This window comes from Sturnus vulgaris, chromosome Z, assembly GCF_052056855.1.
Source record: "Sturnus vulgaris isolate bStuVul1 chromosome Z, bStuVul1.hap1, whole genome shotgun sequence".
Classification (NCBI taxonomy): Eukaryota; Metazoa; Chordata; class Aves; order Passeriformes; family Sturnidae; genus Sturnus; species Sturnus vulgaris.
This window is the reverse complement of record NC_142283.1, coordinates 60,713,853-60,726,439: the sequence shown is the minus strand read 5'-3', so window position 1 is coordinate 60,726,439 and position 12,587 is coordinate 60,713,853. Positions and strand designations below refer to the sequence as shown.

Here is a 12,587-nt window from a genome sequence, read left to right as displayed (position 1 = left end):
CAATAGTCAAATTGCTCTCTTTTCAGAAAGGCTCATTGAAAGGGGGTTTTCACCTTTTACTAATTGCAGTAGCCACTCAAACACGATATGCTGCCTTATTGTCATGAGGTAGTAGTGTTGATGTGTTCTGCCACTACTTCTTTTTATGGAGAACATGAGATCCAGCAGATATAATGTTGTTAGGCATAGTTTGAACAATTCTTAAATGCATTCCTGCTTCCCATTTGGGCAGTAGGTTGCGTAGGGTTTTTTTGTGATGATTTGTTATAGCTGTGAAGCATTGAGTATATGGACTCCATTGGGCTAAACTAGGCATGGCTCATTTTCTGTGGTGATAAATTTTATTCTCATAAATGGTATGCTTGTAGCACTTTTCATTTACTTATTTGTTTACTAACTTTACTCAAAACTACTTTGAGTGGCTGACTCTCTTTTCAGGGTTTTTCTACTTTCTCTGAAGAAACTGCTTTATTTCTTTGTCTTCTGTAAAAAGAACACACACAAAAAGGTGTAATTGTTTTTCTTTGCTTTCTGTAAATTTATTTCAAAATTTAGTTGGGAAAGTTATGGTATTGTATTCTTAAACAATGTCTAACAAGGTAAACAAAGTTCTTATGCTTATTGAATGTTATTACCAATCCCACAATTGAAGAGTCTTCAGACTATAGTGTATTTCATAGGAAAAACCTTACTTAACTCATGGAATCCTTCTGAAATGTTTCACCTTCCATAGGGATCAGTGTTTTTAATGCAATATGAGAATTTCTAGAATGCTAAGCAAAGTAAAACACATTTAACTGTTGTTTACTTAGTTGAGTCTAGTCTATTATAAATCTTAATGTTGTATCTGGTTCATCTGTAGGAAAATAGATTATTTAAATTGCTCTTGTACGTGATAAAATGATTGCTTTCTTTTTATTATATGGTTTTTATATATGGCCAGTTTGACATTCTTTTTTGATTCACTTAATTTGCATTTAAATTGATAATGCCTAGCACCTGAATATTCCTTTTACATCACATCTCAGAACACAGAACTAAGACAAAGATATGTTTGTCTTTTGAAGGATACAGTCAGCAGTGCCTGTAACAAAAGCAGAGAAAGTTAACTAAGGAGATAAAAATGAATTGCATTGAACATGCAGTATTTAATTAGATAAAATGTGGCTTTTTCTGGCCGCATTGGAGCTTAGGTGCCTCTTCACTTCTGCAGTGTATTCCCGTTGCAAGCTGTGGTGGTGTGGCTAATTTGTGACTTGCAGTTTGGGGACGTGAAGGGAATAAGTTATGCTGAATAACATCTTTAAATTTTGAAATGCACAATTAAGAATGTGCAGAATTAAGAATTAAGAAGCATGATGTTTTGTCTCAAGGAGTGTTCTGTGTCACAGGGCAACTGTGAATGAAATCTTCCTTGAGTAGTGGTAACTACCTTCCAGAGCTTGCCAATGCAGAAGTGGCAATTTTTGTCCATGAAGATGCTTGTGAAGAGATAATCTGTGATTTAATTGGAGAGAGTACACAATAAGCAAGCAAAAACCCTGGTAAAAACTGATGGCTGTGTCTGAATGAGTGGAAAGAATCTGTAAGCCTTCAGCTGAAAGGCAGAACATCAGACTTTACTGTAGGGCATTGATAATGCCTGGTTCCTTGGCAGCAAGTGTGGAAAGTGAGAGATAGTGATCTTGGCTTACATTACCAGTGAAGAAGGTATTGGTACAGTTTTCCTGAGAGAAGTGGTTATAGAATTGCATCCTGGACAAGACTAGAACTCAGACTGCTGAGGAGAAGGTGTTGAGAATGCAAACTCACTTGGGTCATCTGAAAGGAAGAATGGTTTTACAGTTACACCTATTTTGGGAGAAATCAGATCCAAGTGGAGACACCTTGACTGACAAAGACCTGAACGTATTTTCAGCATCTTCTTGAAAACTGGTTAATCCTGTGTTGAACTGCAATTTTTAGGGTCAATAGACATTGAAATTCCACCCTGATGTTAATAGAATATCATTTCTGAGGCAAAGGCTTACTATTCCTGGAACCAGGAAACACTGTAAGTTGTCATAGAAACAAAAGACAGCTTTGCCGGAGAAACAAACTTAGAGCAGATGATGTACATTTGGTGTGAGACACTAACACTTGTCATTTGTTGTGGTTGATCTGTCTCCACATAGACGTTGCTGCTCTGTGATCCAAAAGAACCAAATGCTGCCAAAGTTGGAAGCAATAAAATAAAAAGCATAACCTGTCACTGCCTTGCTTAGAAGGTGTTTAGAATGGATTAGTGCAATGACTTGATATATTAATCTTATAAAGAGGTCAAGATTAGCTTGTAAAAAGCTCTTGCACGGTGTAATACCTTTCTCTGATAGATGGAAACAATCCTTTACTTTGTTATCTGCGCTGCTTTCTTTCCTTATTGCCACATCCACATGGAAGGGATGATGCTGTCATCCCTCAGCTTATCTTCAGCAAAAACATAGTAATTACTTAAGAAATACTTCAGATTCGTTCCTCAAAGCAGTAAGTCTTGCTATCATTGATGATGATAAAAACGTGATTGTGTGCCATTGCTGATTTTTTCCTTCCTATTATTATTAATACGATGATAATGTTACAATTTTAAACTGTTAAGATCTAACACAGGCTACCAGAAAGCTGTCAGATGTTTACAGTTTATGATAGATGGATAGAGCAACAGTGTTTAAAAAAACCCAGCAACTTACATATTAATCTTGTTATACTTAACACCTCACCAGCTGAAGAATGCATAAATAAAATTTGTTTTGAAAAGGTGCACTTTTTCAGACTACTTTTATGAGCAACTCAAAACTCTGAAAGACTTCTTGAATATTTGAAGATTGCAGAAGGTGAAGCAGATTTACTGTAATTGTAAGATGAACCTTGTATTAACAATATTAGCTATGTCTCATGAATGGTGCAACTTTTTATTGGTTTTAAACAACCAGTAACAAGCAATAAATGAATGACATCTTTTCTTCCTTGCATATAGGGGACAAAATTCAGTATTTTATATTTTCTGTAAATTGCTGGTAATCTTTACAAGGAATGTAAAGAAGTTAATGTTTTCTAAGTAACCTCATTTGTTCAAGTCTATTTACACAGTTTTGTTTTCTAAACCGTATTTCTAGATAGTAGGGTGATGTTTTGACCCAAAATAAAGTTGACTGTGTTTTATTTGTTCAGTGTGATTTGTTTATAAAGCTGAATATCTGCACTGTGGTGAAGATACTGAACTTGTGCATACTGAAGTGTCTTAGAGGTGTGTAGGACCAGAGGAAGGATCATAATTACTGAAATAAGAAAAAAAATTGTTTTTGTCAGAGCATGTTATTGATAGTAAAATGCACAGAGTAGAGAGTTTGAACTGATTAATGACAGCTGCAATTACATTCATTATACCTCGTTCTTAATGCTACATCATAGCAATTTGGCATGGCTTGAATGGATCTCTTAAATTTGAGGCAAGGTTTATTGTATTTTGTGGCAATAGTTTTTGAGATACACAGGGCCTCAAGGGCAAGAATCTCTGGTCCATTAAATCTGCTTTGTGTTGTTGCAGTGGATGAAATAGCCCTAAAAGCAGTGTAACTTCAACTAGCCAGAGGACGATTACATGTAGGACAAGGGCAAAAGAGCACAGTGGGATCCTCCAGGGCAGAGCTGATGGCTGAGAACCATGCAGAGTCGTAGTGAAAGCATCTTTTCTCTATGTAATGCCCCAGGTGCTTGCCTGCTAAGTGTGTGATCCAAAGGTCCTGACCCTGCTAAGTTTTACCTTCAACAGTGTGCATGCATGGGATGCTGAGCAGTGGAACTAGGGCAGACAGGTCTTCTGGATCTTCTGTTGAGGCTTTCCGAAAGGAAACACAGAACTGCCAGAAAACTAAAGTTGATGCAGGTCATTTGGAGTTCTGAGCTGGATTGTTGCAAACCTGAAGAACTAAGTGATTTTTGGTTTGGTATTATTCATTCCTGTTTTAAGTGGCTGTGACAAAAACAGCTGGAAGAGGCAGGGTAAAAGTGTTGTCTTCAGTTTTTTAGTAAAATGGTCTTTTGTGTACCAAGGAAATAAATGATCAATCTAAGTTACAAGCTATATCTAGGCCGATGTATGGCATGTTTATACTTTTCCCACCTGTTTTGTGTAGGGCCAGTTGTGGAGCTCTGCTGTACTGTTGCAAATCTAGCATCATGTTGTGAGCCTTCTGAGGACGGAGAAAGTCTGTAGTGACACAGCCAGTAATCTATTAATTACTTCAGGCTGTGGGAAGGTCTTTGGGCTGGGTCCTAAGTAACACCAAAAAAATAATGTCGGAGCTGTAATAATTTAGTCTGATCTGAGATAGAAAAACATGCTTCTGTTTACTGCATTTTAGGTTACTTTTTTTTTCTTGGAGGTACTCCAGCTAGAGAAGCATGAGAGAAGTGACCTTTCATTTTAACACCATGGTTGTAATAGATAGGAAAAATGAGGATAGAAATATTATCCAGGAAGGATATTTGTTTTATTTCAGTACTTCAATTTTTTTTACATGTATATTGTTTTAAAATCCAGCCTTAGAAATGCAGTATTTTGTAAATTGTCCTGTATGAATTACGTACTTAAGGTTTTGCTTTATTTTTTCCATTATATGGAGTGGTCTTGGCAGTTTTTAATATCTTTATCAGTGAGCTCCTTTTGGAACTTCATTTGATAGTCAAAAGTAGTGCTTCAGCATGGCATGCACGAGAATGTGCCAAGAGACTAATGTGACTTCAGGTGTCTACAGAAGCCAGTGTCTCTCATTTGCACTGCTGTTATAATGAGAAACTACAACCAAAACACTCTGATTGCATGAAACAAACAAAAAAACCAGATTCATAGGAAACAAATTTAAAGTACATGTTGCAACTCAAACCTATATATGATTCTTGCTCATACTATTTGGCAGCTTTCCCACAAGCATTGTCTATTACAGTATGACAGTGCCTACCATTACAAGTAAAGTTACATGTTAGAAATAGAACACAATGACATTGTAAATATTAAAGAAAAAAAACACAAAGGGAAGTACGTGGGTTCTAACTTGCAGTAACATTTTCCTCATGATGAATGTGACATTTTAAATTGAGGGGAATAACTTGGCGTCATAATGCAATATTGTATGCAGATGTAACTGTCGTTTGTATATAAGCACATGTTATGCTAAAAGATGTTGTTTTAAAATGCAAATTCTGAACAGTTTCTAGAACTTCCTAGGAAGAACCAGAATTTGTTACCAAGGCCCTTAATTCTGCTCTCCTATGCCTTTGCATTATGATGTCTAATTGCATTGTTTCACACTATTTTTTCCTTCCTCATTCAGTGAACAGGATGGGCGGTGCTCAGGAATTGAGCTGCTACTTGATATTTTAGTCCTTATCATTCATTTAGCAGCCTGGGCTTTATTTACTGCACACCATTTAAAACTCTGTAAAGAATACATAATTATTCATTCCCTTATGGCCTTTTATCTAAGGTGCCTGGCTGAACTATTTTTGTCCATTTGATTGTATTCTCATATGTCTTTTCTGGTCAATACCTATAACTTTTTTTGCTGTGTGAAATAAATGCGTGTGCACATACACAGAACACATGTATATAGTTTATTTACTTTTGAAAGAGAATTTTTCAGTTACTCTCTTAGATAACTTATAGAATAGAGTGTCTGTTACATACTTTAAAGCAACTTTTTGTGAGGTCTTCGTAAGTAAACATAAAATAATGCAATTAAATTACTAAATACATCCAACCGCTTAAGTTTAACCATTTGTATATGCAACCTTATCTTTCAACAGGGATGATGCCCTTCAACTTCAAATCTATCTTGACCCTGTATCCTCTAGTTGACTGTGTATCCTCAGATAAGTTGTCCTTTCATTTGAATACAGTTGATTCTCCCTGCTGGGCATGATTGCAAAGGTAGCGCTTAACTAATGTGAGAAATAAAAAGAAATTAGGGTAATTGAACATTGGAACAGATTGCCTGGAGAGGTTGTGGATGTCCATCTTTGCAAAATGTTCAGAATGATGTTCAAAACCCAGCTGGATGTAGTTTTGAGTAATCTGTTGCATCTGCCTCTGCTGTGGCTAGGTTGGACCAGAGGATCTCCAGAGATGCCTTCCAACCTCAGCTATTCTGTGGTTTATACAATACACGATAATATATACTTGTGGTATAAGTATTTAGCTTGTTTCTGATGGGCAAAACTTTATCATCTTGTGGCTTTCTTCTACACTAAAATAACAGTAAAATGTTTGTTTTGCAGTTTCCATTTACCTAGCGGGCTGTCTTGTCAATCCAATAAAAAGTTGTTTAACTGTTAAAAGGTAGTTTGATTATTTAACTGTTCTCATCAAAAGCTTAACAGAAAGTTTAACAGTGGTGTTTCTGTTGTTATGCTACTAGTTTGCAGAAGATTGTAATAAATTTTAATAATTTATTGTGAGCCAAACTATTATGTACTTAATCTTTTTTGGGTTTAAGAATATAGAATATAGAAAGATTGGTGGCAATGGCCACCGCTTCAGCTTGTGATCCTGTTATTAACAACTTTTGCAAATTATGAGTATTGGAAAGAACATAGTTTATCTTTGTCAATGACTCTTGTAAATTTGAACAGTGTTGCCCCTGCATCATAGCTGACTGTAAGGCTTTTCCATAAGGTCTGTCTATTGCTTGAAATATTTTAATATTGCTACTACAAAAAGGTATAGACTTTTCCAATGCTAATATTTCAAATAAGAAAGGAAGAAAGGATGAAACATCTTACACTGTCCCAATATACCACTTTTGTCTCTCTGCTACTGATGAGATGAGAAGATTGCAATACTTGTCTCAAAAAGACCACATCCAGTTAAAATATTTTATTGCTAATACATTTTAACTTTTTTCTGTTGCAGAAGGAGTTGAGTCTTCCAAGAAGAGGAAGTTTGTAAGTATATGAAGTTTTTCTCTATTGGGCTTAGATTGTAGTATGTATTTTTTACAGTTTTAGAATAAGCTAGTTTTCAGGGCAGTTAGAATAGAGCTTAAATGTGGCAGTTGATCTGCCTCAGAATATATACAAAGCAATGAAAATTGTAAATGAAAACCTATGGGTTGTGCAGTCACCATTTTTATGCCCATCTTTTAGAGAAGCTATTGTGAGGAATTTCCAAAGGGATAAAAAGTTCTTAAGTTCAGGTTTTTGTTTTATAGTAAAGATTTTTCTTGTTAAAAATCAAGGAAGAAACATGCTTTCTTTGTGAATGATATAAAAGAAACTTATCATGTTTATGGAACTCTGTGCACAGTCCTGTGGATGAGCAGGTAGGAAAAAAGAATATGTATGTTCTACTGTATATATAGGATTGTTAAGCTACTGTTTTGATTATGGAAATAAAGACTATGTATTCTTGTATAAATTGTTGCTTATAATAATATGTACTCAGATACAGTTCGGTTGTGAGTTCAGTTGTGCTTTGTGTAGATTTCTATAACTTGGCTTTGACTCTCCATTGGTTTTGAGGTGTTTGGTTTTAAAGCTTGTGTTTTTAATTTGCATCTGTCTAGTTTCTTATTCTGTATTAGTAACTTGTTGAGAAGCTATTGGGATAAAAGCATAACAAAATGTCTTAAGAAGCAAACTCTATTCACTTACTGCTTTCTTTCAAAAATAATACTATAAGATGATCTTATAAGATTATTGGTGACAACACATTTTGAGTAAAACCCTGTGCCCTTGCACAAGAGGCCAGTTACTTGTTTTCAGTTTAATAATGCTGTGTAGGTTTTAGTGATTATAGGTGAGATATGTGAATAACCGAAACTGTAACTGCTGGGAAAGTGCAGTGAAGTGCTCTGTTCTTCTGACTCAAAGAGCATACCAGAAGTCTGTATTTAATAAGATATCTGCTGTGTTGGAAAAGACTCTTGTTTTAGGTTTGGATGCATAAGAAGTCTTATGCTAGACAGTAAGCAAATCCATTATGTAAGAAAATTCAAGAAAATAGAAAACTAATTTCCTGTCAAGTATTTAATTTTTTAAGTATTTCAGCGACAGAAAGAAAAATAGTTAAAATTATTTTTGGTGCATTCTTTTGGTGTCCTTGGTGCTTTATATTAACCTGAAACCGTTGCATGGGTAGAAGACTGCGTCTGTTAATGGCTAAACTGCTGTTCACTTCAGCCAGAGCAGAAAGTGGCTCTTGGAACTTGACCTCACTTACTCTTGCTAGGATGTTTGACACTGAATATTATTAGTTGGTTTACTCCAGATCTGAAAAATCACCGCAGCACAATCATTTCAGTTGCATTCACATACATACTGTTTTAGCTGATCACTGAGTTAGTGTGCTTTCTGTTGCTGAGGCTTTATAAAGTATGGTAGAGAGCAGCACCTTGTCACATAATCATATCCAGTTATTAAAATGCTTAGGTTTCTGCAGATGGTTGTAGTGGGTTGACCCTGGCTGGGTGCCAGGCACCCACCAAAGCTTCTCTGTCACTCCCCTCTGCAGCTGGACAGAAGCAAGCAAATGCAATGACGGGTTCCTGTGCTGAGATAAGGATGGGGAGAGATCACTCACCAAATACTGTCACAGGCCAAACAGACTTGAATTGGGAAAATTGACTGAATTTATTACTAAAACAAGCAGGATAATTAGAAGTAAAATAAATATTAAGAACACCTTCCCTCACCACTCATCCTTCTCAGGCTCTACCTTTCCCCTGTCAGTGGCACAGGAGAGACAGGAAATGGAGATTACAACCAGTTCATCACATTTTTTCTGCTGCTGCTCAGGGAGAGGAGTCCTTCCCCTGCTCCAGTGTAGATCTCTTTCCACAAGGTGCTGTCCTTCAGGCACAGCCTGCTCCAGTGTGGGTCCCCAAGGGGTCACAAGTCCTACCAGGACCCTGCTCAAGCATGGGCCTCCTATGAATTCACAGCTTCCTTTCAGGCATCCACCTGCTCTGGCATCCACCTGCTGTGGCCTGGGTCTCCTCCAGAGGCTGCAGGTGGATCTCTGCATCCCCATGGCCCTCCATGGGCTGCAGGGGCACAGCTGCCTCCCCGTGGGCTGCACCAGGGGCTGCAGGGGAACCTCAGCTCTGGCCCCTGGAGCAACTCCTGTTCCTCCTTCACCAACCTTGGTGTCTGCAGGGCTGTTCCTCTCACACGTTGTCACTCTTCTCTGGCTGCAATTACACCTGTGCAATAACTTTTTTCCCGTCTTAAATCTGTTATCACAGAGGCGTTAGCATCATTTCATTGGCTCAGCCTTGGTGAGTGGCAGGTCTGTCTTGGAGTTGCCTGGCATTGGATCTGCCAGACACGGAGAAAGCTTCTGGCAGCTTCTCACAGAAGCCACCTAATAGCTCCCCTGCTACAAAACCTACAAAACCTCGCCATGCAAACCCAATACAATGGTATTCTAAAATTACTTTAATAGAACTTAGTTAAAAGGGCTCATATTGCTGAGGCTAGCAATAGCTGTGGCATCAGGGGTTGTGTGGATGGGCTGTGTTGGCTGCTGTATTTGCATATTTTATAGATGTTGACATGAAGATTGAATTTCAGAATGTGAAAAGTCCTATCTTTTCGTTGACATAGACATCTAGAGGTCCTGAACAGTTCAGGTAGGTATGTCTCACACTGTCTTTTGGAGCTTCAGACCCAATGTCATGCCAAGGACGCAGCTTTAAACAGGACAGAGAGAGCTATTTCAGGGGTGAGCAATCTTAGCATAGTTGGCATAAACTGAGATGAAGAGTCGTGGTTGACTGAGAAGTGAGCTTTTCCATGCTCGGAGCACCCCCTGGCTGTCTTGGCACAACTCTTTCTCTGGACACAGGCAGAATTGATCCAGGTTGCAACTAGCTTCATGCAGTTTCTTCAACATATTAAATTGCCCAGCTGCACAGATGCCTTTCTTTCTAGCAGCAGGGTGTGGTGACTTGAAGGCAGGATGAATGGATGGGAGCTTTCTCTCAGGCTGACTCCAGCAGCGAAACTGACTTTATAAAAGCTTAGCATGACTGTAAACCTGCATGGCTGTTAGTATCTCACTTTGCAAGTCCATTGGAAAAATAAATAGGAGTGTATTTTTTCACACTGCTACAATGGGAATGAGTTACTTATATCTTGGTGATATTTTTATTGATTTGTTTATTTTCACCAAACACTTTCAACCCTAACTGTAGCTCAGTTTAGATCATGGTGCTAATAACACCAAGGTTGTTGGTTTGATCCCTGTATGGGGCCATTCATATAAGAGTTGACTTGATAATCCTTGTGGGTCCCTTCCAGCTCTAACTATTCTGTGATTCTGTATTATCAAGGAAGATACTTGTGCTTAATGTTAAGCCAGACTCAGAAGTACAGATTTAATTTGATCAGAATTAAGTGTTGATGTTTGTGAATCACACAGATCCTCTTATGAACCAGGGAATGCCTGATAGCATCTACATCCTTATCCATTACACATTCATAGTGTATCTAGCTGAAGTAGGTAGCCCCAAATGGCCTCTCAGTGTTTGTTAAGCAGGTGAGTTTCCATCACTGAATTTAAGATGGAGTGTTCTTATCCTGCTTTGTTTCCTTACATACTGGCAGAGTTCAGAGAAATTAGAGCTTTTTATAGACAGAGGGAGTGAACTCAAAGGTTGTGGAAAAAAAAATTGCCCTCAGCTTTGAGTAGGTACATTCTGCTTTAAAATGCCCTTCTCCTAAAAGAAAATTACAACAGGCTTCTCTGAGGTGGAGAGGAGCCTTCAGGAACAGCAGTACATGAGAAGACACAAGTAGAGGCAGTTTCTCCTTTTGTTAGAGCCTCAGTGCTAAAAGTACATGCCCTAGAAGCGAAAATCATTACTTTTCCACGCTAAATCTGTTCTCTTTCTGTCTTCTTTTGTTTAATTATTCCGTTTCCGTTTGATTTTGAGATGTATCACTTTGGTGTATTTATTTTTGCTGCATCTGTCCTTCTCCTTACAGCTCTGAAACTAATTTCTGTAATTATAAAATATGGACGCAAGTTCAGTACCAGCAATTATATAATCTGTTTGCACAAATGTCAAAGCTGGTCACAAAATTTTCATTAAATTAATTTATACATTTCAGTGAAACAGTTGATACCCTTGGATAATAACAACAAAAGATTGTGGCCAGCCAAGAATTCAAGAGAAACAGTAGTTAAAACCGCTGCTGATTAAGTAGGTGTCAAGGAAGGCAAAAACAATTTTGTAAGAAAGTCTTTTTATCAATGAAAAAGATGGACTGTCAGTTACCCTTAGGGAAAAAGTGGGAATGATTCATAATGTGGAAAACCTCTGAGGCCTGTGTCATGGAGGTGGACAAAACTGGAATTTGATTGATGGTTTCTGAGTGGACATAGACATCTACATCATAAAAATCAGCTATGTTCATAGGTGATTTGTTATCTTAAATTTGGAGACTGGACTAGATTGATTATTGTTGCCAGGTAATGAATTTCTCCATTCTAGTATGGATGGATTGTGCTCCAGGCTATTCTCCATAGCCTGTGTTTGATTCTCAAGTTGCATATTCTTTAATGTCATTACTAGCATTGTTTCTGTCCTTCAAGGGTTTTCTATTGCTGTCACTGAATTTTTTTTCCTCTGCATCTCTTGGATTTCTTGTGATTGACATTGAAAAACTTGGTTATGTCTTTTGTATAATTTAGGATTCAACAGCTACTATAACACGACCCTTTTCCCTCACAATCTTGCTTACTTCAGCATCCATAAATTTTGTTCAAGTGTGCTGCCCATTGTTCGTGTTTCCTTCTTTTAAAGTAGCGCTGGTCTAACAGGGAGAATGTGGCTCTTGCAGCGTGCTGGGTAGCCTTGTTGCCACCTTCCTGTTGTCAGTGCATGGTCTTCTGCAAATAAGTCCTTTGTGCTGTGGAAAGCACAGGCCTGGTTTAGATATAAACCGCATGTCCCTTGGTATTCTGTTTCTGTTAGCTGTGTCCTTGGCTAACAGTACAGGCCATTCTGTTGTTCTGTTGGGATTTTTGGTGCTTGTACACACAAATTTGCATCCCTGCTTCCTTCACATCAATGTTATTATTATGTATATCTGCAGTTGTCTTTGGACTCAGATTTCACTAGTATATCTGTGTATATCCAATTATATCCTCATTTTATGATTTATCATATCACGTGTTAGAAAAAGGAATTACCTGTCTTAATGTAATTCCTTGTATCCCTTTTCAGTGAAAAATTATGTATACTATATTGAGGGTATTTTAAAGCTTTGTAATACGATTTTATTTGTAAATTCATGCTTACATATTTGTGTTTGTGTACTTGTACACACCTTTATCTACACATGCAAAAAAAGTCAGATAGTGATGGTGATGACTTTTCTTGTGTATTTGAAAACTACTCAGGTACATAACAAAATTCTTAAAAATAACCTGCATCCCTGGAGAAATGATGCTCAGAAAATGAGGTGATCATTCTTTAAAGCTTAATTGTGTAACACTGCATTTCTCTACTGTTGTTCTGTGACTGCTGTGGTGTCTAAGTAATGTA

General features: G+C 37.5%; 1 protein-coding gene across 2 annotated transcripts in view; it reads left to right on the top strand.

The window, feature by feature from the left end:
• The window catches only part of MAST4 (microtubule associated serine/threonine kinase family member 4), a 270,348-nt gene that overhangs the window by 120,212 nt on the left and 137,549 nt on the right, over window positions 1-12,587 (top strand). For both annotated transcript variants that reach the window (XM_088157188.1, XM_088157186.1), the window contains one exon: window positions 6,947-6,978. In XM_088157188.1, coding sequence (XP_088013314.1) covers window positions 6,947-6,978 — 32 coding nt within the window. The remainder of the gene's footprint in view (window positions 1-6,946; window positions 6,979-12,587) is intronic.